Genomic DNA, 19,298 nt, shown 5'->3' with positions numbered 1-19,298 from the left:
CAATATTGAATATCATTGTACATCATGACACTTCATAATAATTCATGACAAAGTTATGTTGAACATAGGGGTACGAAAATGTAATTGAATAGATACAATTACAATAGATACAGAGAAAACAAAGTTCAGCCAAATTTGATAGTAAAATTCAGCTTGAATGCAACTTGCAGCTTACTAAAATGCGGTGCAGTTACTGTATGCATCACGCACTGCACCGCCAGTTGTTCTTCTTTTATGTATGAGAAAACACATGAAAACAATACACACTCACGATTATATATATATATATATATATATATATATATACGTATATTTTGTTTTGTTTTTTATCGTCTTGGCAGTATAAAGTAATGATCCATTACTGTTAGCGTACAGCGATAGATATAAAAAAAAGAGATGTACGTAATAATGTATAATGAAAATATAACACGAAGAACTCAAGAGATGAGCAAATGTAGGCTTTGGCTTGTGATACTCACGTTTCCCAGAAGTTCCCTATATCCTATAGATAAAAGTATCTGACGTCAATGACAAAATCCCAGTTGATGAGAAAGATGAAGACAATCATGCAAGCTAAATCACTAGGTTTTAGATATTTGATGCCTTGTGAGGATTCTCCATGTAATCCATCACTTAATTTGCACTGATCATCTTCATCCACAGAGGATTATACATAAATATGAACTTACGTAAATGATTCAAAACTAATCTCTCATGCGTATATACGACTGTCCCGGGACATGTTAAGAATATCGAAAGGGGTAGTATAGAAATACACAAATTCAAAGAAAAAAGTTTTAGTGAGTATAAGACGTGTAACGAAGGAACATGCTAAAAGTAACTGAATGTCCAAGATATTAATTACATCAATTTTGTTGACCTAGGAAAGACACCAATCCTCTTGAATATGAATATCATTGGCAGTGAGGCTTTCTGTCCACCTAATGTGGATTCTCATAAAATCAAAGAAGGATGAGATTCTATAGATATCATAGTGTTTCTCAGAGAGGAAAAGAAATACATTTTATGACGAAGAGCAGGATATAAACGGATATACAAATATGCACACGATATCCCATGTAGGCATGCAGCACAATACAACGTATATGAGATTTCGGTCGTCATGACTGTATAATGTCTTTCGATGGGCAATGCTCGTAGTACCATTATGGCATTATGTATGTTATCATGCTTTTAATGTTTATCTGGGGAGAACCCTCCCCTTTGTATATGACTCCTGTAAATAATATCATATTTCTCACACACATACACACATATTTTTTGTATGCTTATATCGCTCAGAAATATAATCTCCCATGGCTTAATTTGTAAGATCAGAGCTAACTTGAACTAGTTTATCATGTCTGCAATCTACAAGTCAGATATATAGGATAAGTGTTCAATGAATAATCGTAATTTCCACTATAGAAAAGAGTACACCAGTTTATACCAGGTATATGGGATTTACTATAATCTAATGACTGTGCTATTCTTACCACGATAAGGAAGTTTGTCCCGACCCTTGGCTTACTCAGAATTCAATAGCTAATCCCGTAACGAGTCAATTCTTAGTCCATCTAAATTAAGTAGGGGTAGGGTAGAAAAAATCCAAACTTTGTCGTATTCCTCTTTCCTCTAAGGTCATACGAAAGGGGACAAGATCAATATGATGGAGTTTACAGAATCACCAAAAAAACTACAATATACTGTACAATGCTCAAGAAGAATGGAGTATAACGATGATGATGATAATAATGATAATAATAATAATAATAATAATAATAATAATAATAATAATGATAATGATAATAATAATAATAATAATAATAATAATGATAATGATAATAATAATAATAATAATAATAATAATAATGATAATAAACAAACATACTCACACACATACGGCTCTGTGGCATAGTGGATAAGACTTCCGACTCCCGATCGGAGGACCCGAGTTCGAATCCCGCTCAGTGCTTACGTCCTTGGACAAAATGTGTTTACCCACCAAGTCACTCTCGACCCAGGTGTATAAATGGGTACCTGGCAACGCTAGGGTAATGATAATGGCAAGGCCCTCTGGTAGAGCAGTGGCAACACTGAAGAGGCTGCCCCTGGGTAAATAAGACCTTATTATTATTATTATACGCTATACACTGTCACGCATTTACATGAGACAGAGCATGCTTCAATATTGGTGTCAGAAGGAAAAGTGAAAGGAAGAGATTAACCCTTTGTGTGCTTTGAGTATATCAATTAACACAGAAAACTTCACAACTTTGTGCACACTGTGCAAAGTCTGTGGCACGGAAAGGGTTAAGGGGAAGGAAATTGCTCATGGTTAATAAATGTACTATACCGACTGTGACAAAATGACGCTAAGAATGCCATCGAGAAACTACCGTTGGAGCTAAAATGGCTTCATTATTACAACGTATTACGGAATGAGGGAAATTCGTGACACGGAATGAAATCATCATCACACGAAAACTTCAGGTTATAACAACTTTATTCCTCCCTCTTGTTCCTCGGACGGCATGGTCCCAGCGTCACTCAAAATTGAGCCATCTTCCTTTTTTTACATGGGCCCACAGGCTACATCCACTTCATACAAATGCATATTCATAACAAACGTAAGAGTAGTAATAGTATACAAATGATGCACAGGATAGAGTGCGTTAGTGTAGGCGTATAGTGCACTCGAGGGTATTTACAATTGTGAAACATGCACTACATTGTAAATACCCGAGAGTGAGCTACGCCTCCACTAACGCCACGAAATAATCCTGTGCATCATTTGTTTTATAAAATGGGTCGAAAATTCGAAAACTAACAGCATTTATCAGCGTTTTTCACGTACCTTTGTGGGTCAAGACGTCCGAGGATGTTCGTCCCAAACATTTACGCACGTCGCGCTCGGAAATCCCGCACATGTAAGTACTGTACGCATAAGCGTATATGCGTACGCCACATGATTGTTGTGCACAAGAAAGGCCGGCTGGCAGCCCGAACGAGAAGTTGTTTACAGGATTGACAGCGCGTATGGTAGCGCGCGACGCACTTGTAACAACTGATTAAGTGCGCACTGCTAGTGTAAACATTGTGACGTCAGTGACTTCACGCTTTTTTGCAAGGCCGTGCATGATAGTAAAAATTAATGCACGCACACGTGACTCATTTCAGCACTTCCAATTGGCTACATTCTTGAACCCATTTTATAACACTGTATTATGTTGTGTCCAAGGGAAAAGAAACAAGAGATCCAGGGCCCCGTTTCATAAAACTTGTATCAGTGACAAATTGTCAAAGTTGTTATAAGCTACTGAAATCCTTGCATCTGATTGGCTAAGAGCAACTTTGTCACAGAAATGTGGCAGTTTTCACTGATAACAAGTTTTATGAAACGGGACCTAGGTCTCACTTTTTTTCCTTTTTTTTTGTGATTGGAGGGATACACTCTTATGGGAACAGATCTCCACACCCCCATCACCAGAGGCGGATCGGGGGGGGGGGGGGGCACACAGGGCGCCCCCTGTTTTTTTTTTCGATAAAAGAAATTAAAAAAGGAACACCAGCCACGACGTTTATTTTTATTTTTATTTATTTATTTGTGGCACCAGAAAAAAAAAACACTGTGCCCTCCCCCCCCCCCCCTTTACGGAATTCCTGGATCCTGTATCATCACCATGTTACCATCCGAATCAATGGTAAAAGGGGGTCATGGCACTTCCTGCATGGGGTACTGTATAACCTTGCAATTTACCACTCCATGTTTTAAGTTGGCTGAAAGATAAAATACGATCACACGACTGAATGTAAGAAGTTTGTTTCGTCATAGTGTGCCATACGAAGAAAGAAGAATATTTGTCTGTGTGCTTGCAATCAGTATTACTGTTTCGTGATAGCGCTGTGAAACTTTCCAAACTTTCTTATTTAACGTTTGACTGTGTTAAAACAATCACCATTAAAGGGATGGTAAAAGTATTGGTTGAGGTGAGAATTTAGCCTTTAACTTTTTCGAGATATTTAGAAACCACTTTATGGAATGTTAATAAGTCTACAATTCTAAGAAGAACTCAAAGTTTATTCAATGACAATCGGCTTGAAATGGCTGATGGGATGTCCAAAAACAAAGTAAAATAAATTACGACCGTAATAAAAGGTGGGTGCCATCTTTTATGAGGATTGCTTTGGTTTGGATATCTCAGGCATTTCAATACCAATTTTTATCAAATAAACTTTGAATTTCTCTTTGAATTATATTCTCTTTCATATATTTTCATAAGAGGTTTGTCATTACCTCAAAAATCATCATCAAAAAACTTTGAAAACCTCAAACCCATCTCAACCGAAATTGTACCATTCCTTTAAAAATGTAAATATAATAGCATGCCTGTTATGCACTTCAAGAACTTATATTGCTTCATGTATATCGTAATCAATTATATCTGTCTGATCCCTCTCATTTTCTTACTTTCCTCCTCCGTATACTTTAGCTTTAGTCTTAAATGTTGTACTTAATCTCTTTCTCGTGTCTGTGAGTTTTTCCTGCTCACTGTTAATGTCACATCTTACTATATTGTGCACGTCCTGTCCTAAATTTGTCTCCTCTTGTGTGCTATAGTATATTATGTACGTACATCTATTATGTAAATAATTCCTCGTCCATTAATGTGGGTTTTCTTTGTGGGAACCGCGCACCATGTAAGCATACAAGTTTTAGTGGGTCCCTCGATTTTTTTTTTTTTTGCTGATTATGTCTTAAACTTATATTTTCATTGTTATGGCTAGCATATTAAATATTGTTTTAAAACCAAAATGATTACCAAATGATTCTAATGTATCGACATCTCCATTTTCATACCTTGTTAATTTGTGTCCTGTCGAAAAATTAAATAAATTTTGAATTGAATTGAACCACTTTGTTTGATTTCACTAAAGGCGATATTTTTTCTCTCTTTCTTTTTCTCTGTCTCTCTCCCTCTCTCTCTGTCTCTCTCTCTCTCTCTCTCTTTCCTCTCTCTCTTTGTGTCAATGAATATTTTATCAATTGAATGCATATTGAATATGTTATGTTCAATGTGACTTATATTTGTTTATAAACACAGATAAAATCATTATTTTCTGATTCTGATTCTGATTTTATTTCTGAATTTCTTTTTCATACATAAATGAAATACAAAGTCAACTTAACAAACAAATTGAGCACAGTAGAAATTGAATCTGACAGTTAAAACAAATAAATGATTAATTCAAATATTCAACTTTCCCCTGATCCAATTCACATTGAAAATAAACTATTTGTGCAAACATAAGTTACAGTATATCTCTTGCTTTGTCGTGACAAAGCAAGTTACAGTATGTATATCTCTTGCAGTTACAGTATATCTCTTGCTCAAAGGCAAATTAGGCAATTCTTGATGTACAGAAATTCAGGAGATCATCATCATAAGCAATCATTATTATCTGTTTGTAAACAAACGCAATATAATTGTTATGCATACAGGGCAAAACATATAGGACGCGATAAAGCTACGATCTTGAATTCATTCTTAACGATTTAGTGGGTAAAAACGAAGTTATCATAATGCCCGTACTGTGAATCATGTCACCAGCGTCTTCGTGATTGTGCTAAAAGATGAAGATCTAATTGCTGTTGAAAAAAAAAAAGCCATGATCGTAAAAATGATTCAGACAGTGAAACTTTAGAGGTGACTTTATGGATTGATCGTATAAATCATTCTTTCCAATTCACATTAATGTTAAAAAAAACACGTTGGAACGAGTTTATACTATACACACGAGCAAAGTGAAATTTGTTCGTTGATAATTATCTTCATCATGTTCATACAATATAGTTACTGCATATTGTTTCTCTAATAATTTATAGTTGAACATGAATACTGACAGGAACATTGAAGTAGTTAAGTTAACAGTAACAATGAACGTTTGTTATCTTGCAGCTGATTAGACTCTATATTATTGTACATGTATTCAATATTTACTATGGACATTTTGCTAACACATGTATTGTGAATGATACACATTTTGTATTGCTAGTATGTATACTATAGCTGGACCCTGTTTATGAAGAGTTATAATTGATTATTATAGTTGATTTCTATGGTAGGTCTATGGCAGCCTGTGTGGTCGACCGGAAATTTATAATCGATTACATCTTTTGATAAAACGGGGCCCAGTTTTAATACTTATCATGTATTACACCATAGTACAGCAGAATGATAACACAGCATAGGCCTTTAATCGGTTTATAAAGAACGTGACGGCCATTCATACATGCTATTTGATCTCTTGTTTGCAGTCAGATCAATTGAAATATTGCATTGTTGTAACCATCAATCATTTTAGACATTTTATCTCGAAATAAAAAGAAAAAAACCACAAATCATTTACACAGAAATGTGTTGATAAAGTGTATCTGGCAAGTGTGTATGTGTGTGCATCTGTGAGCTGAATGAAAGTGTGTAAACATTATCCACTGAAAATTGGTTTACAGATGTGCATCTGCAATATTTCAAAGTTGTTGTTTTAAGAAACAAAACAGAAAGAATTCAATATAACTTCTTATTTATGATCTGGCTTGCATAAGAGTATATGCTTCTTGTCAATTATTATTTGATTGCATGAATAATGTTTTGGGGTTTTTTTTAATTATGCTTTCTCCATGTGTTCTGCGCTTATAGATCATGTGCCTCTGTTCATATAGCAAGCTTACTTGAATCAATATCATTGCACAATGATCGCAGATTATTTGTCTGTTTTTGTTTCTTCCGGAACGTTATAACGAGTATCTAATATTCTATTCCGGCATGTATTAAACCAGTATACCCCAGAGATAGATTACTTTCTTTTGCTGTTAGCACAACGTGGGTCCTTGTCCTTTTAAAGAGTATACTCTGTTAAAACCAAAATAATCTAAAAGGATACCTAGTGTTGCATTTGTCGTCAGATGACGTGTGTAAAATGTGAAATTATGCTTTTTGTATCGCAAGTTGAATTGAACTCATTCCAATCTGAATTCATTCCTGCCACGCACCATCAAGCAGTGGAATGGACTCTCTCAGGAAGTCGTTGAGGCCAAGTCCATCGACACATTTTGTGTCAAGGGCCTCAAGACGAGAGTAGCTGATCATCTGCAGGCCATTTATTAATGTATTCATTTATTTCTACTTATTTCTGCTTATTTCTGCTTATTAATTACTTTTTTTCAAGTTTACTGAAATTGAGTCCCTTATTTGCAATTGATTTATTACCAATTATCATCAAAGCTAATTATCAAAAATTTCTGCAAAGTGCACTGCCAACCTCTCTACAAAAGTGACAGAATAATCATCTTGTTGATTGTGGTCGCTAACCTAGAAGAAGAAGAAGAAGAAGAAGAAGAAGAAGAAGAAGAAGAAGAAGAAGAAGAAGAAGAAGAAGAAGAAGAAGAAGAAGAAGAAGAGTTGCTGTCGACAACAACTCCCCCCCCCCCAAAAAAAAAAAAAAAATCCACAGTATGAATATTAATATTCTTTATTGTCAGCTAGGTGCCATCACGACGGATACTATCATGGTAAGTACGGTATTGATCATTGTCTCAACGCAGGTGGCGCACTGCAGTTTGCAAATTTAAAGTCGCCTGACTGCATGTGTTCAAGTGTGATAGTTATGCACGTACATACGTCACGTACGTGTGTGTGTGTGTGTGTGTAGTATCTGTGTGTAAATGTATGTATGGGTGGTCGTGTAGTGTGTCTTACGTCTAGGTAGGTTGGCATGCATGCCCTATATGATCAAAGGGAGAGCCGACATCATGGCGGTAGTGATCGAAAATGTCCGTCTAAGTTCATTGTCGGACCAAGGCGACATTTCACAGCAAACGCAGAATATTCTTAAATTACAGATAACTACGCAAGATGCGAAGCCGGTATTTTCACTCTACAACGGTAAGAACGTGTATTTCGAGCAGAATTCCTTTGTTTAAATTCGCTTGTTTTGACATTTTGTGCATGCCTTGCGTTATTCAAGCAAGATCGGGTTTATTGTGTCGTGACCCAGCCCCGCGGGCTCGGGCCGGCCGATAGCCATGGTACGCTTCATGCTGTGCACGCACTAGCTAGGTAATCGAGCTGTGAAATGACAGATTTCAACAAATGGCTGCTAATGTAGAAACCGACACAACACTCTCATCTGTGTATAGAAGCCTAGAGCACTAGACTATAGATCTATGTAAAGTCAGAGCAGGACAGGATCACGACAAAGTATTCACTTCTTCATCCATTTGTAAAACTTATCCTGCATGCAAATGGCAAATGCTACAGTACAGACATTTCTATTCTAACTAGAAAATCCATGCTACTGAATCTCTACACTCTAACAGTTAGTCAGAACAAAGAAGAAAGGTAAAGCTTCAGTGCTGTCTCCATTAATGTTGAGATGGATTGCATAAGTACGTACCATTTAGAATGTAAAATTTAATTCAATGTAACTTGATTGTCTTGATTTCAATTTTATTGTCCATCGTTTGTTGATTGTACACACAGCTGCATAGACCCTCTAGGCTCTGCTGAGTGTAATCAATTGCAATCCCTATAGCTCTGTGTGTTCTGATCTTATGTAGCTCTACTCCAGTATAAAATGCTAAGTTATGATTACATACAAATTACAATGTACATTGTATCTAGGCCTAGGTCACATGTCTTGTGACAAATTGTGTGATAAATGTAAAATTGTAAATGACCTCAGTCAAATGCAACTCAGTCCTTGAAATATGTTATCGAATATTTCTATTTATTGTACCTGACATCCCTATGAAAAAAGAATTACCACTAGTACAGTTGTATGAAGGAGGCCATGATCACATAATCACACTTCTTATCAACGATGTAGATTTGTAAGCTGAGTTTATGCTTGGATTTTATGTACCTCTGCCAAGGAAGGAGGAGGTCACGTTAAGTGCTCATCTGCGTTGGTTTTTCTGTTTGCAAAATAACTCAAAAAGTTGTGTACGGATTAAGATGAAACTCATATTTAAAAAGTCGATATTGACACAAGGAACACCTCATTCAATTTTGGTAGTGATCTTGGAATTTTCAGTTATTGTTCAAGGATTTTTGATGTTTTGGCATGTACAAACTGTAAGTTCAACGAACTTGGGAGTTCAAGCTGCGCGTACTGGAGGTTTACATACGCGTACTGAAGCGCGTGCTCTGCTTTGCTGATGACGTAGACAAAGAGCTTCTGTATTGGGAAATGCCATGCGTGTATGTGTGCAGGGAAGTGAGTTGCTGGTTTGGCGGAGGTGTGCGTTCTCCGAGTGCTTTTCTAGTTGTGTTTGTGCTTCCTGTACTTGTATAGTGTGTTTTATTTCTTTCCTGCTACATTGTAGCACATGCAGATACTTCAAGTTACAACTACAGATAGATCTTCCAGGATAACAACATTTTGTAGCAAAACACTCATTTTGAATAGAATTTTAGATCAATGTATTGATGAATGAACCAAATCCGAGGATTTAACATTGTTTCTAGAAGTGTTTTTTTTTTTGAACAAACTTTGTTTTTCACATTTTCGACAATATAACTTCAATATTGTCACATTCATAGAAAATGGAATAAGTTCTATGATTTTAACTGCATCTGATAATCTCTGCTGCTCAAAAGTTTTCATGGTCTGAAAGGGATGGTATACAATGTAGTTTTGGTTGAGGTGAAGATTCAGCTTTTAACTTTTAGCGAGATACTTAGAAACCACTTAATGATTAAGAGCACACAATTCTAAGAGGAATTCAAACTTCATTTGATAAAAATTGGTTTTGAAATGGCTGAGATATCAAAACACAAAATAAAACAAAGCAATCCTAATAAAAAGTGGGTCCCACCTTGTATTAGGATCACTTTGTTTAAGATATCTCTGCCATTTCAAGACTAATTTTCATCAAATAAACTTTGAAATCCTTTTACAATTACATGTTCTTTCATATTTCATAACAGGTTTCTCATTAAATCTTAAAAAAAAAAAAATCATCATAAAAAAACACTGTAAACCCAAAGCCCCATCTCAACTGAAACTTCACCATTCCTTTAAAGGTACTAGCCCACATTTGTAAACCTGCAGCAATTGGTCTCATAGTTAGCATGGAGTTTGGGTATGATTGCAGTAACACCTGTGCAAAATTTCATTCCAATTAGTCCATTACTTTCATAAAAATAAATGAAAATGCACCGTATGCATGCGTATAACGCTCGCTAGCTCCGGTCCACGTACGTACTACTTGCATGCGATACATGTGTAAGTTACTTGTACATGTACGTACTAGTAGCTAGCCCCGGAGACCGCGCCTTGCGGCGCGGTCCTGGCGGCTACCTCGCAGCTCAGCGGGAGCAAAAATCACTGCCACATTCACGGCGACTTCACAAATAAAGCACGGCTAAATTTCTATCATAAACACAGTGACAATTAATACATTACCTTTTCGACTTGGTTTTTCTCACCCATTTATCTAGAAACTGCAAAATTTTCTACATTTTTTTAGGAGTAATAAGCGGCCTGCCCTAGTGCAACAGTGGAGAGACTTGCTGCTATATCCATTAGTACGCATTACGCATGCTCTCAATGCACTGCACTGCATGCATGCTGTGCACCTGTGCAAGTGATTGTGAGTGTCAGTGAGCATCGATGAGCTGAAGATATTCGCGTTATAAGACAACATTTTCTGCATCATAAGCTAAGAAACGCGTCAAACAGTCGCCGAAATTAATCATTTAGGTTTAATCGACCCATGTAAGTATTCCTAGTAGTTTTTGTTGAAATTTTAAGGAAATATAGCGCCGAAACGGCACCCGTTTTGTACAACTCCTCGATCTGAATGCGAAAACGGCACAGCCCCAACGCTGCACGTTGGGGCTGGTCGCAATTAGTGCGTAGCTAGCCCGCGCTCGTAATTCGATTTTGGGTCGGGTTGACCCGGTTTGAAAATTAATTTTAAAACGATGATTTTCTCTCTTTTATCAAATGGTATAGACAAAGAGCAACAGGTGAGGTATGTTACTGTTATAACTTGTACTTGAAGTCATATTGGACCTGTTTTATGCAGTTTTGATTTTCGTGGGTTTGCAAATGTGGGCTAGTACCTTTAAAGAACCAGTACGATTACACTCTACTACAATGTAAGAGGGATGTACTTTAACGGAAGGAGAAGAAAAAGAACCAGGATATTGACATTCATAGTAATCCTTCACAAGCACAATGACATACAAAAATGTACAATGTACACTGTATGCACAATAACTACACATGACGTACATACCACGTATAGTCTGTGGCCTTTTGTCTTTGCAACATAATGCCATAGAAGAAAAAAAATGTATTTTTTCTCATTCATGTTCTTATTCTGTGCTCCTCAACCAGTGGGCCGTGAAGATCTTGCAGAGGGGTAGTTATGTCAGCCAAAAAATAGAATTGCTAAAAAAAGGATTCGCAATCTATCTTACTCGTTCTTTTAGAAAACAAAACAATTATAGGAGCCATTATTCTAGTTGACCATGGGTTGAAGGGATTTAGGTAAGAAGTGCACTTCAAAATGATTTTATGTATAGTGACCAGAAGACAGTGCACTTATACAGTACAGCCAAACACTGTGTACATTCATTAACATTATTATGGCATTCCACTATAAAGACAACACAAGGGAAATTACATAGAGGAGTACTCTGAGAGCGCACACCTCCGCCAAGCAGCTCTTTTCCACCACTGATCTTGTTCTTCCATAGAGATGCATTGAAAGTGAGTTCCACCCATACATGCATGCTGAAAGTTGCCTGATTTCCCAGTATACGTAGAAGCCTTTTGGTATGTCATCAACCTCCAGCTGCGCGGCGCGCCTCACCCGAGCAGAAACTAGAGCACCCACTGTAGTGTGCGTATGCAAACCTAAAAAATGAGCAGCTTGAACTCCCAAGTTCATTGACCCTACCAGCCAAAATGTGGAAAATCCTTTTTAAAATACACAAAAATTACTGGATTACTACCAAAATTTAATCATCTGTGCCATGTGTCATTCTCAACCTTTCCTGTAAGTTTTATCGAAGTCTGTTCACTACTCTTTGAGTTATTTTGCACACGGACAAACAAACAAACAAACATACACCAAAGAAAACATAGCCTTCTCCGCTGGCAGATAATAATATTCTTGTCTCTCACACTCGATACACAACCTGCAACATCAGCAAGCATCATGGACTACAATGAAGTTTTACTACCTGACTACTACAACTTGTACATAATTGAAAACTTGACCAAATTATTTGCTGATTGTAGAATATGTTTCCATGGCTTTTTATCATGAAGAATTTGATGCCATGCTGGATAACCTTCAAGGAGCTTTATGCTTGATGCTTGTTTACCAGATGAAAGCTTGTAACCAGCGTTGTTTATCTCTAAAAATGTGTAAGAATTCAAACTCTTGTGGATTTTAGTTACAGAGGTATGCTTTTGTAATGAACATGAAAAGATTATAGTGTAGTAACAAGGGATTGGGAGGGTCTAAAACTGCCCTACAATGACCAATTTTTATTATGTAATTAGTTTATTAAATGACTGATTAATTCATTTATCAATATATTTATTATTTGTTTGTTTGTTTGGTTATTTTATGGGGTGTGCAACTCAATATGCACATATTGTAAAGTCTCCATCATGGGAAACCTAGCTCGTCATTAATTTGTTTAATACAGGAACTGTCCCTGTAGTGTTTTTTTTTTTTTGACACTGTAAAAATAGTATCATACTTTGAAACCTCTAGGAAAGTCTACTTTGAAGAATCTACTGTTTGTTTGCCATGTTGAGGGTGTGAACTCAAAGGTGGTTTTCCCTTGTAAATTCAATGTAATATCTCAAAGTTTATTTTCAGAAACAAAGCTGTTGATGATTAAGTCATCTCTAAGAAATTACATTGTGGTTTAGGATGTTTGGGAGGACACGCATAAAGCAGATATCCGTGTGTACCAAAGAAAACATGACACCTTAGGCGTTGTTGCATGTACATCCCTTGCATCATTAGGGTTGGTTTCCTTTAACATCCAATGTACACCGAGATGTAAAATGTAGGTGTTGGAGTTTAGATAGTAAATAAGGGGAGAAAGAGATCGCACAAAAGTGAAACGTGAACAGGACATATGATAACAAATTAAGCACTTTTATGAGTGTAGTCAGCCTTTGTTTGGCGTCATATTTCAGAGCATTTACACTGGTATTTTTATGTGAGATGTGTGTACATTTCTTGATGTTTGTGGTGTGCATTTTGTTTTCTTTCTTTGGAGTATTCTTGTAGAATGACTTCATGAATTAGGAATGAAAATATGTGGAAGCGACAACTTTGGAATGTGAATGCGAATACTTGTTTATTCAATCATGTTGAATCCAGAAACTGCAGCATAATGACCAGCCAAGTGGATGTGTGCTTTGTAGGATTTTGGCATGACAATTTCTTTCTTCTTCTTTTTTTTTTTCTTATTTTATTGTCATTTTGCAAGATGCCTGACAATCAGAGTTGGGTTATATGCTGTCATTGTCAATCAGTTGCTTTCCAGACATCATTTCAGGCTAATGTTTTGTACATTCTCATGTACAATACTGCAGCTTTGGTTAGGCTATAAAAAGAAAGAGGGGGCATGGGGGGAATCCTCCACAGTACATGTATCTCAAAACATTATGTTGGCTCTTTCCTTAATAATCTTCCTTATGCAAACACATAAAAACCATGAATGCGTGTTTATATGCAAACACATTTCATACTTTGCCCTAATTTTGCCAATGTCTCCGCTCTTTTGTTGTTTGTATTGTTATGTGTGCTGTACACTTTTATCACAGTCTTTACATTGTTACGACCAAAATCACTCCGAGAATGATCGCACAAAAGAAACAATCAACTGATGTTCAGGCGGTTTATTAACAGTGATATTGCGGGTACAGACTCGTAATCGGTTTTCACATCAGTACAATAATGATCACTAGAAACAAATATAAGTCAGTAATGGAATCACTTACTCACTAAATCACGAAATCCCTACAGTTTCCTGGTAGTGTCCAAATACGATGCTTGATGCACAAATGAATGATCCGTGATGCACCGATGAATGATTCCTTCGACGTAAATCCAGAGGCACAGGTTACAATAGTCCGCGTTATAAATCCAGGGTATATGTCCACAATAGATCCACCGTATAATGTTCCCAGCGAAATGTGCAGAATCCAACGACCACGTCCAGTCGATGCGTTGAATGATGATTCACTTTATATTGTCCAGCTAGGAATCCAGCCCGTCACAGCTTTGCCGTAGCAATGTCCGTTGACATTAAAATATGGAGTCCAATGAAGGCACATTAATTCTCTGCAGGCAAAATGTCTCCCAGGCCAAGTATCTCCACAAACATAACAGGTCAGCAGGTAACACAGGACTGACTATAACAAGTCGCTTCAGAGCCAGAAGTGACGTAACTCTCAGAGCAGAGGTGTTGGGTACTCTGCCTACTGCAGAATTTCTCTAGCTTATATACTATCTATTCACCCCTTCTAGCACATTCTATAACTCTCTCCAACCTACTAGCCAGTCTAAGTTCCAGGAAACCTGGATGACTCACTGCCTAACTATGTACAAAACATCACTGCCAAGAATAACTACCAATCACATTGGGCTACAGGGACAGTGCCTCACTCAGCCAAATATGTTAGCACTTCCCAGAACTTTCTGGAAAGGGTGAAAGCATTCTAGATTGAGTGAGCTATAATGTATTTCCTGCTACATGCATGTACTGCATAGCCACATTATATACCACCTAGAAAATTCTCCACTGATCTGGTCAGCCTGTATGTACTATATCTATACCATGTAGAATGTTCTCCATGAATCTGGTCAACCTGTGTACATACACATTAAAACAGCCATGCATACAGTACATCATACATATGTACATAACTACTAGTGTGTACATTTGTGACACCATCCCCCATGGGAAAAAGAAAGCCTTGCTGTAGCAAGGGTTTCTTTTACCTTCACAATTTCTCATTATTATTTACAATGAATGTGAGGTAATATCCAAATCAAGCTACAATAATCACATACTATCACATGCCTTTTGGATAGCTGTATTAATTCCATGTTATCTTTTCATGGATACCATTTACAATGATATTGCTTGGATTCTCAGAGCTTATACAATCATATCAAACTGTTTTGCACACATTAATGAATATGCTAAACACATACACTGGAAATGATATGCGGTGAAAACTTTTCACCTTTGATACTCTCTTCATGTTACACTCTTGACAGAGCGTCTGCAATTACATTGTTTTTGCCTGCCACATGTTTGATTTTGAGTGCATATGGCTGCGTCATCATGCTCCATCTGAACAACCTGTTGTTCTTCATTTTGAACCGGTCTAAAAAGACCAAGGGGTTGTGGTCAGTATAGACCGTGATCTCCCCTTTGCTATTTGTCAAGTACACTTCGTATTGCTGGAGGGCAAGGATGAGACTGAGAGCCTCCTTCTCAATTGTGGAGTACTTCTTCTGGTATGCGTTCAATTTTTTGGAGAAGTAGCTAACTGGTCGTTCAGTGCCTTCTTCATCTTCTTGGAGCAAAACCGCTCCCACTCCTACATCGCTAGCATCTATTGCCACCTTGAATGGCTTTGCGAAGTCAGGAGCTGCCAAAACAGGCTCATTAGCAAGGACTGCCTTTAGTTTCTCGAAGGCTCTTTGACACTCATCAGTCCAGGTGTACTTTGCCCTGCCCTTCAGCAGGTTTGTTAGGGGGGTGACTACAGTGCTGAAATTCGGTACAAATTTCCTGTAGAAACCAGCCATGCCCAGAAATCTGAGCAACTCCTTCTTGGATTGGGGGATGGGAAAGCCTAGTATAGCCTCTACCTTTGCTTCTCTTGGCAATACTTGTCCCTGACCGACTACATGCCCGAGATACACCACTTTGGCCTTTGCAAATTCACTCTTTGCCAGATTAATCACCAATCCGGCCTCCTTGAGTCGATCGAAAAGTTGCCGCAAGTGTGTAATGTGTTCCTCCCACGTGTCACTGTACACTAGGATGTCATCAATGTATACTACACAATTGTCAAGTCCAGCAATGATTTGGTTTGTCAGCCGTTGGAAGGTGGCCGGAGCATTTTTCATGCCGAATGGCATTACTTTGCATTGGAACAAGCCATCTGGTGTAGCAAAGGCAGAAATCTCTCTGGCTTTGTCAGTCAAGGGCACTTGCCAGTATCCCTTTAGAAGGTCTATTTTACTGACATATGCAGAATTTCCGACCCTGTCAATGCAGTCTTCTAGTCTGGGAATGGGGAAAGAGTCTGTTTTCGTCACGGCATTCACCTTTCTGTAATCTATACAGAATCTTTGAGACCCATCTGGTTTGGGCACCATGACGATTGGAGAGCTCCAACTGCTTTTACTCGGTTCTATTATGTCATTGTCTAGCATGTATTGAACCTCTTCCCTTACTTTTTGCAGTTTGCTCGGGTTTAGTCTGTAAGGGTTTTGCTTGATAGGGTCAGCATCTCCTACATCGACATCATGTACAGCCAGAGGGGTGCAGCCTGGCTTGTCCTTACACAATTCTTCGTACTCGTGTAACAGACTAGTCACATCTTTCCTCTGATTTTCAGGTAGGTAGTTCAGTGCCTCATCTACTTTCCCTAACATCTCTGAGTTAGACAACCTGGCACTAGAGGGCTCACTTCCATTCTCATCTTGAGCTTCTCCCTCTTCATCTACTTCTTCTACTACCACCTGAGCTACGCCTACCGGCTGACTAGCCTTTCTCTCGTAGTACTCTTTCAGCATGTTTATGTGACACACCCTCTGATCTTTTCGTCTATCTGGCGTACTGATCACATAGTTCACATCATTGAGTTTCTTTTTGACACTGTATGGGCCACTGAACTTGGCTTTCAGTGGTTCACCTTGTATGGGCAGCAGTACAAGAACTTTGTCACCTGGGTTGAAAATTCGGGCTTTGGCATTTTTGTCTGCCTTTCTCTTCATAGAGTCTTGTGACACTTTTAAGTGTTCCCTAGCTACCTCACAAGCCTTTGAAAGCCTTTCACGAAACTTTGACACGTAGTCAAGTAGGTGGACCTCATCATCCTCAGTCATGAATTTCTCTTTGATGAGCTTCAGTGGGCCCCTAACTTCATGACCGTACACCAACTCAAATGGGCTGAAACCCGTCGACTCGTTTGGGGAGTCCCTGGTTGCAAACAGCAGGAAAGGGATGCCCTTATCCCAATCCTCGGGATACTCCTCACAAAATGCCCTAATCATTGTCTTTAGGGTCTGGTGGTAGCGCTCCAACGCACCTTGGGATTGGGGATGATAAGCTGACGACTTCAGCTGCTTCACACCCAAACGATACATCACCTCTTGAAATATGCCTGACATGAAATTTGACCCTTGGTCAGACTGCACTTCCTTGGGCAACCCATACCTAGTGAAAAACTGCACTAGAGCATCTACCACAGTCTTAGCAGTGATATTTCTCAATGGGACAGCCTCTGGAAACCGTGTAGACATATCCATGATTGTCAAGAGGTACTTATGACCTGACCTAGTCCTAGGCAAAGGTCCAACACAGTCCACTAGAACCCGACTGAATGGTTCTTCAAACGCAGGTATCGGAATCAATGGCGCCGGCTTCACTGAATGCTGTGGTTTACCAGCCACCTGACATGTGTGACAAGTCTTGCAAAACTCAGCCACATCCACATTCAACCCTGGCCAATAAAAATGCCTCATGATCCGATCCTTTGTCTTTCTGACGCCTAAATGGCCGCCAACAGGTAACTCGTGAGCAATCCTCAAGATCTCACCGCGGTAACTAGGAGGGACAACAACTTGACGGACCACCGTCCAATCCTCATCAGCTGGCCTATGGGGAGGTCTCCACTTCCTCATCAAAATGCCATCTTTGACATAATAGCACTCAGGGACCTTTTCAGCCTCAGCCTCAGAACATGCCGTCTGAGACAAGCCTTTCAACTCAGAGTCTGCCTGCTGTGCTTCAACCAAGGAAGACTTGCTAAACAGCCCATCACTGTTAGCCTCGGAGCCTAATACAGCAACCCCATCATTCAAATCCTTGAAAAAGGTTTCTGCCAGCCAAACACCGGAATTCTCCTCCACATCAACAGAATCCGCATCATCTTGAACAGCTCTACGAGCCTGAGACCTAGTCACAACACAATCTGGGAAAATCCCAGGAAATTCCTCCTGCAACTGCTCAGTTTCAGCAACCACCACTGGTTTCTCCGAAACAACTGGAGACGCAACCACCTTGTCCCCAGCCAAGTCATTCCCCAACAAGAAGTCAATGCCTGCCATGGGCAACTCAGGAACAACTCCAACAGTAACAGGACCAGAAACTAGGTCACACTTCAAATCCACTCTATACAGTGGCACTGACATATAACTGCCATCAACAGTCTGAATCAAGACTTTTGCATTCACTGCACTATCTGGTGGAAAAGTCATACCACCATCCACCATCAATGACTGAGAGGCCCCCGTATCCCGCAGGATGACCACTGGCTTACCTGCCTCACCAGAAGTACATGGGGTCACCTCACCATCAAACAAAAAGCTACGATAGCTCTCATCCACCTGCTTCAGCCTATCTTTGAATTTGGGAGATTGACTTTCAATGGCCTGTGTTTCACTGAACGGGACACTGTTTTCAGGTAGGACACTTTTTGACATGACAAATCCCAAGTCCTTCTTTGTTTTGTTTTGCAACTTCCAACATTGTGACTTTACATGCCCTGTCTTGTTACAGTGAAAACATTTGATGACATTTGCACTTGTACTGGACCCTTTGTCAGATTGAGGCTTTGGTGCCGATGAAGTTTCAGAACTCGTGCCTTTTTCAGGACCAGCATTCTTTGGATTGCTCGACTGAATTTTGTCTCTCTTATTTCCAGAGAAATTCCTGAAAGGTGGTCTGTTGTCATTTCTGTGGGTCAGCTCATACTCATCAGCCATCAAGGCTGCTTTATGCAAACGTGTCACTTTGTGATCATCCAAATGTGACCTCACACTGAAAGCAACACTCTTTTTGAATTCTTCCAAGAGAACAACCTCACGTAGGTTATCAAAGTCCTGATCCACTTTCAGGGATCTGTACCACCTATCAAACATCATTTCTTTTTCACGAGCAAACTCAACATGTGTCTGGCCTGGTCTGCGGTACGAATTTCTGAACTTGTGTCTGTACGCCTCTGGC

The 19,298-nt window shown here is 38.8% G+C and overlaps 1 protein-coding gene across 1 annotated transcript in view; it reads left to right on the top strand.

Annotated features, from left to right (window-relative positions):
• Positions 1-7,810: 7,810 nt before the first annotated feature.
• The window catches only part of LOC139727321 (histone-arginine methyltransferase CARMER-like), a 58,054-nt gene continuing 46,566 nt past the window's right edge, over positions 7,811-19,298 (top strand). The window contains exon 1 of the mRNA XM_071638275.1: positions 7,811-7,946. Coding sequence (XP_071494376.1) covers positions 7,814-7,946 — 133 coding nt within the window. The 5' untranslated portion in view covers positions 7,811-7,813. The remainder of the gene's footprint in view (positions 7,947-19,298) is intronic.

The sequence above is a fragment of the Diadema antillarum genome, unplaced genomic scaffold (assembly GCF_040938485.1).
Source record: "Diadema antillarum isolate AM-2024a unplaced genomic scaffold, OU_Dant_1.0 seq00000126_RagTag, whole genome shotgun sequence".
NCBI lineage: Eukaryota > Metazoa > Echinodermata > Echinoidea > Diadematoida > Diadematidae > Diadema > Diadema antillarum.
The sequence above is the reverse complement of the archived record's forward strand: the minus strand, read 5'-3'. Positions and strand labels throughout refer to the sequence as shown.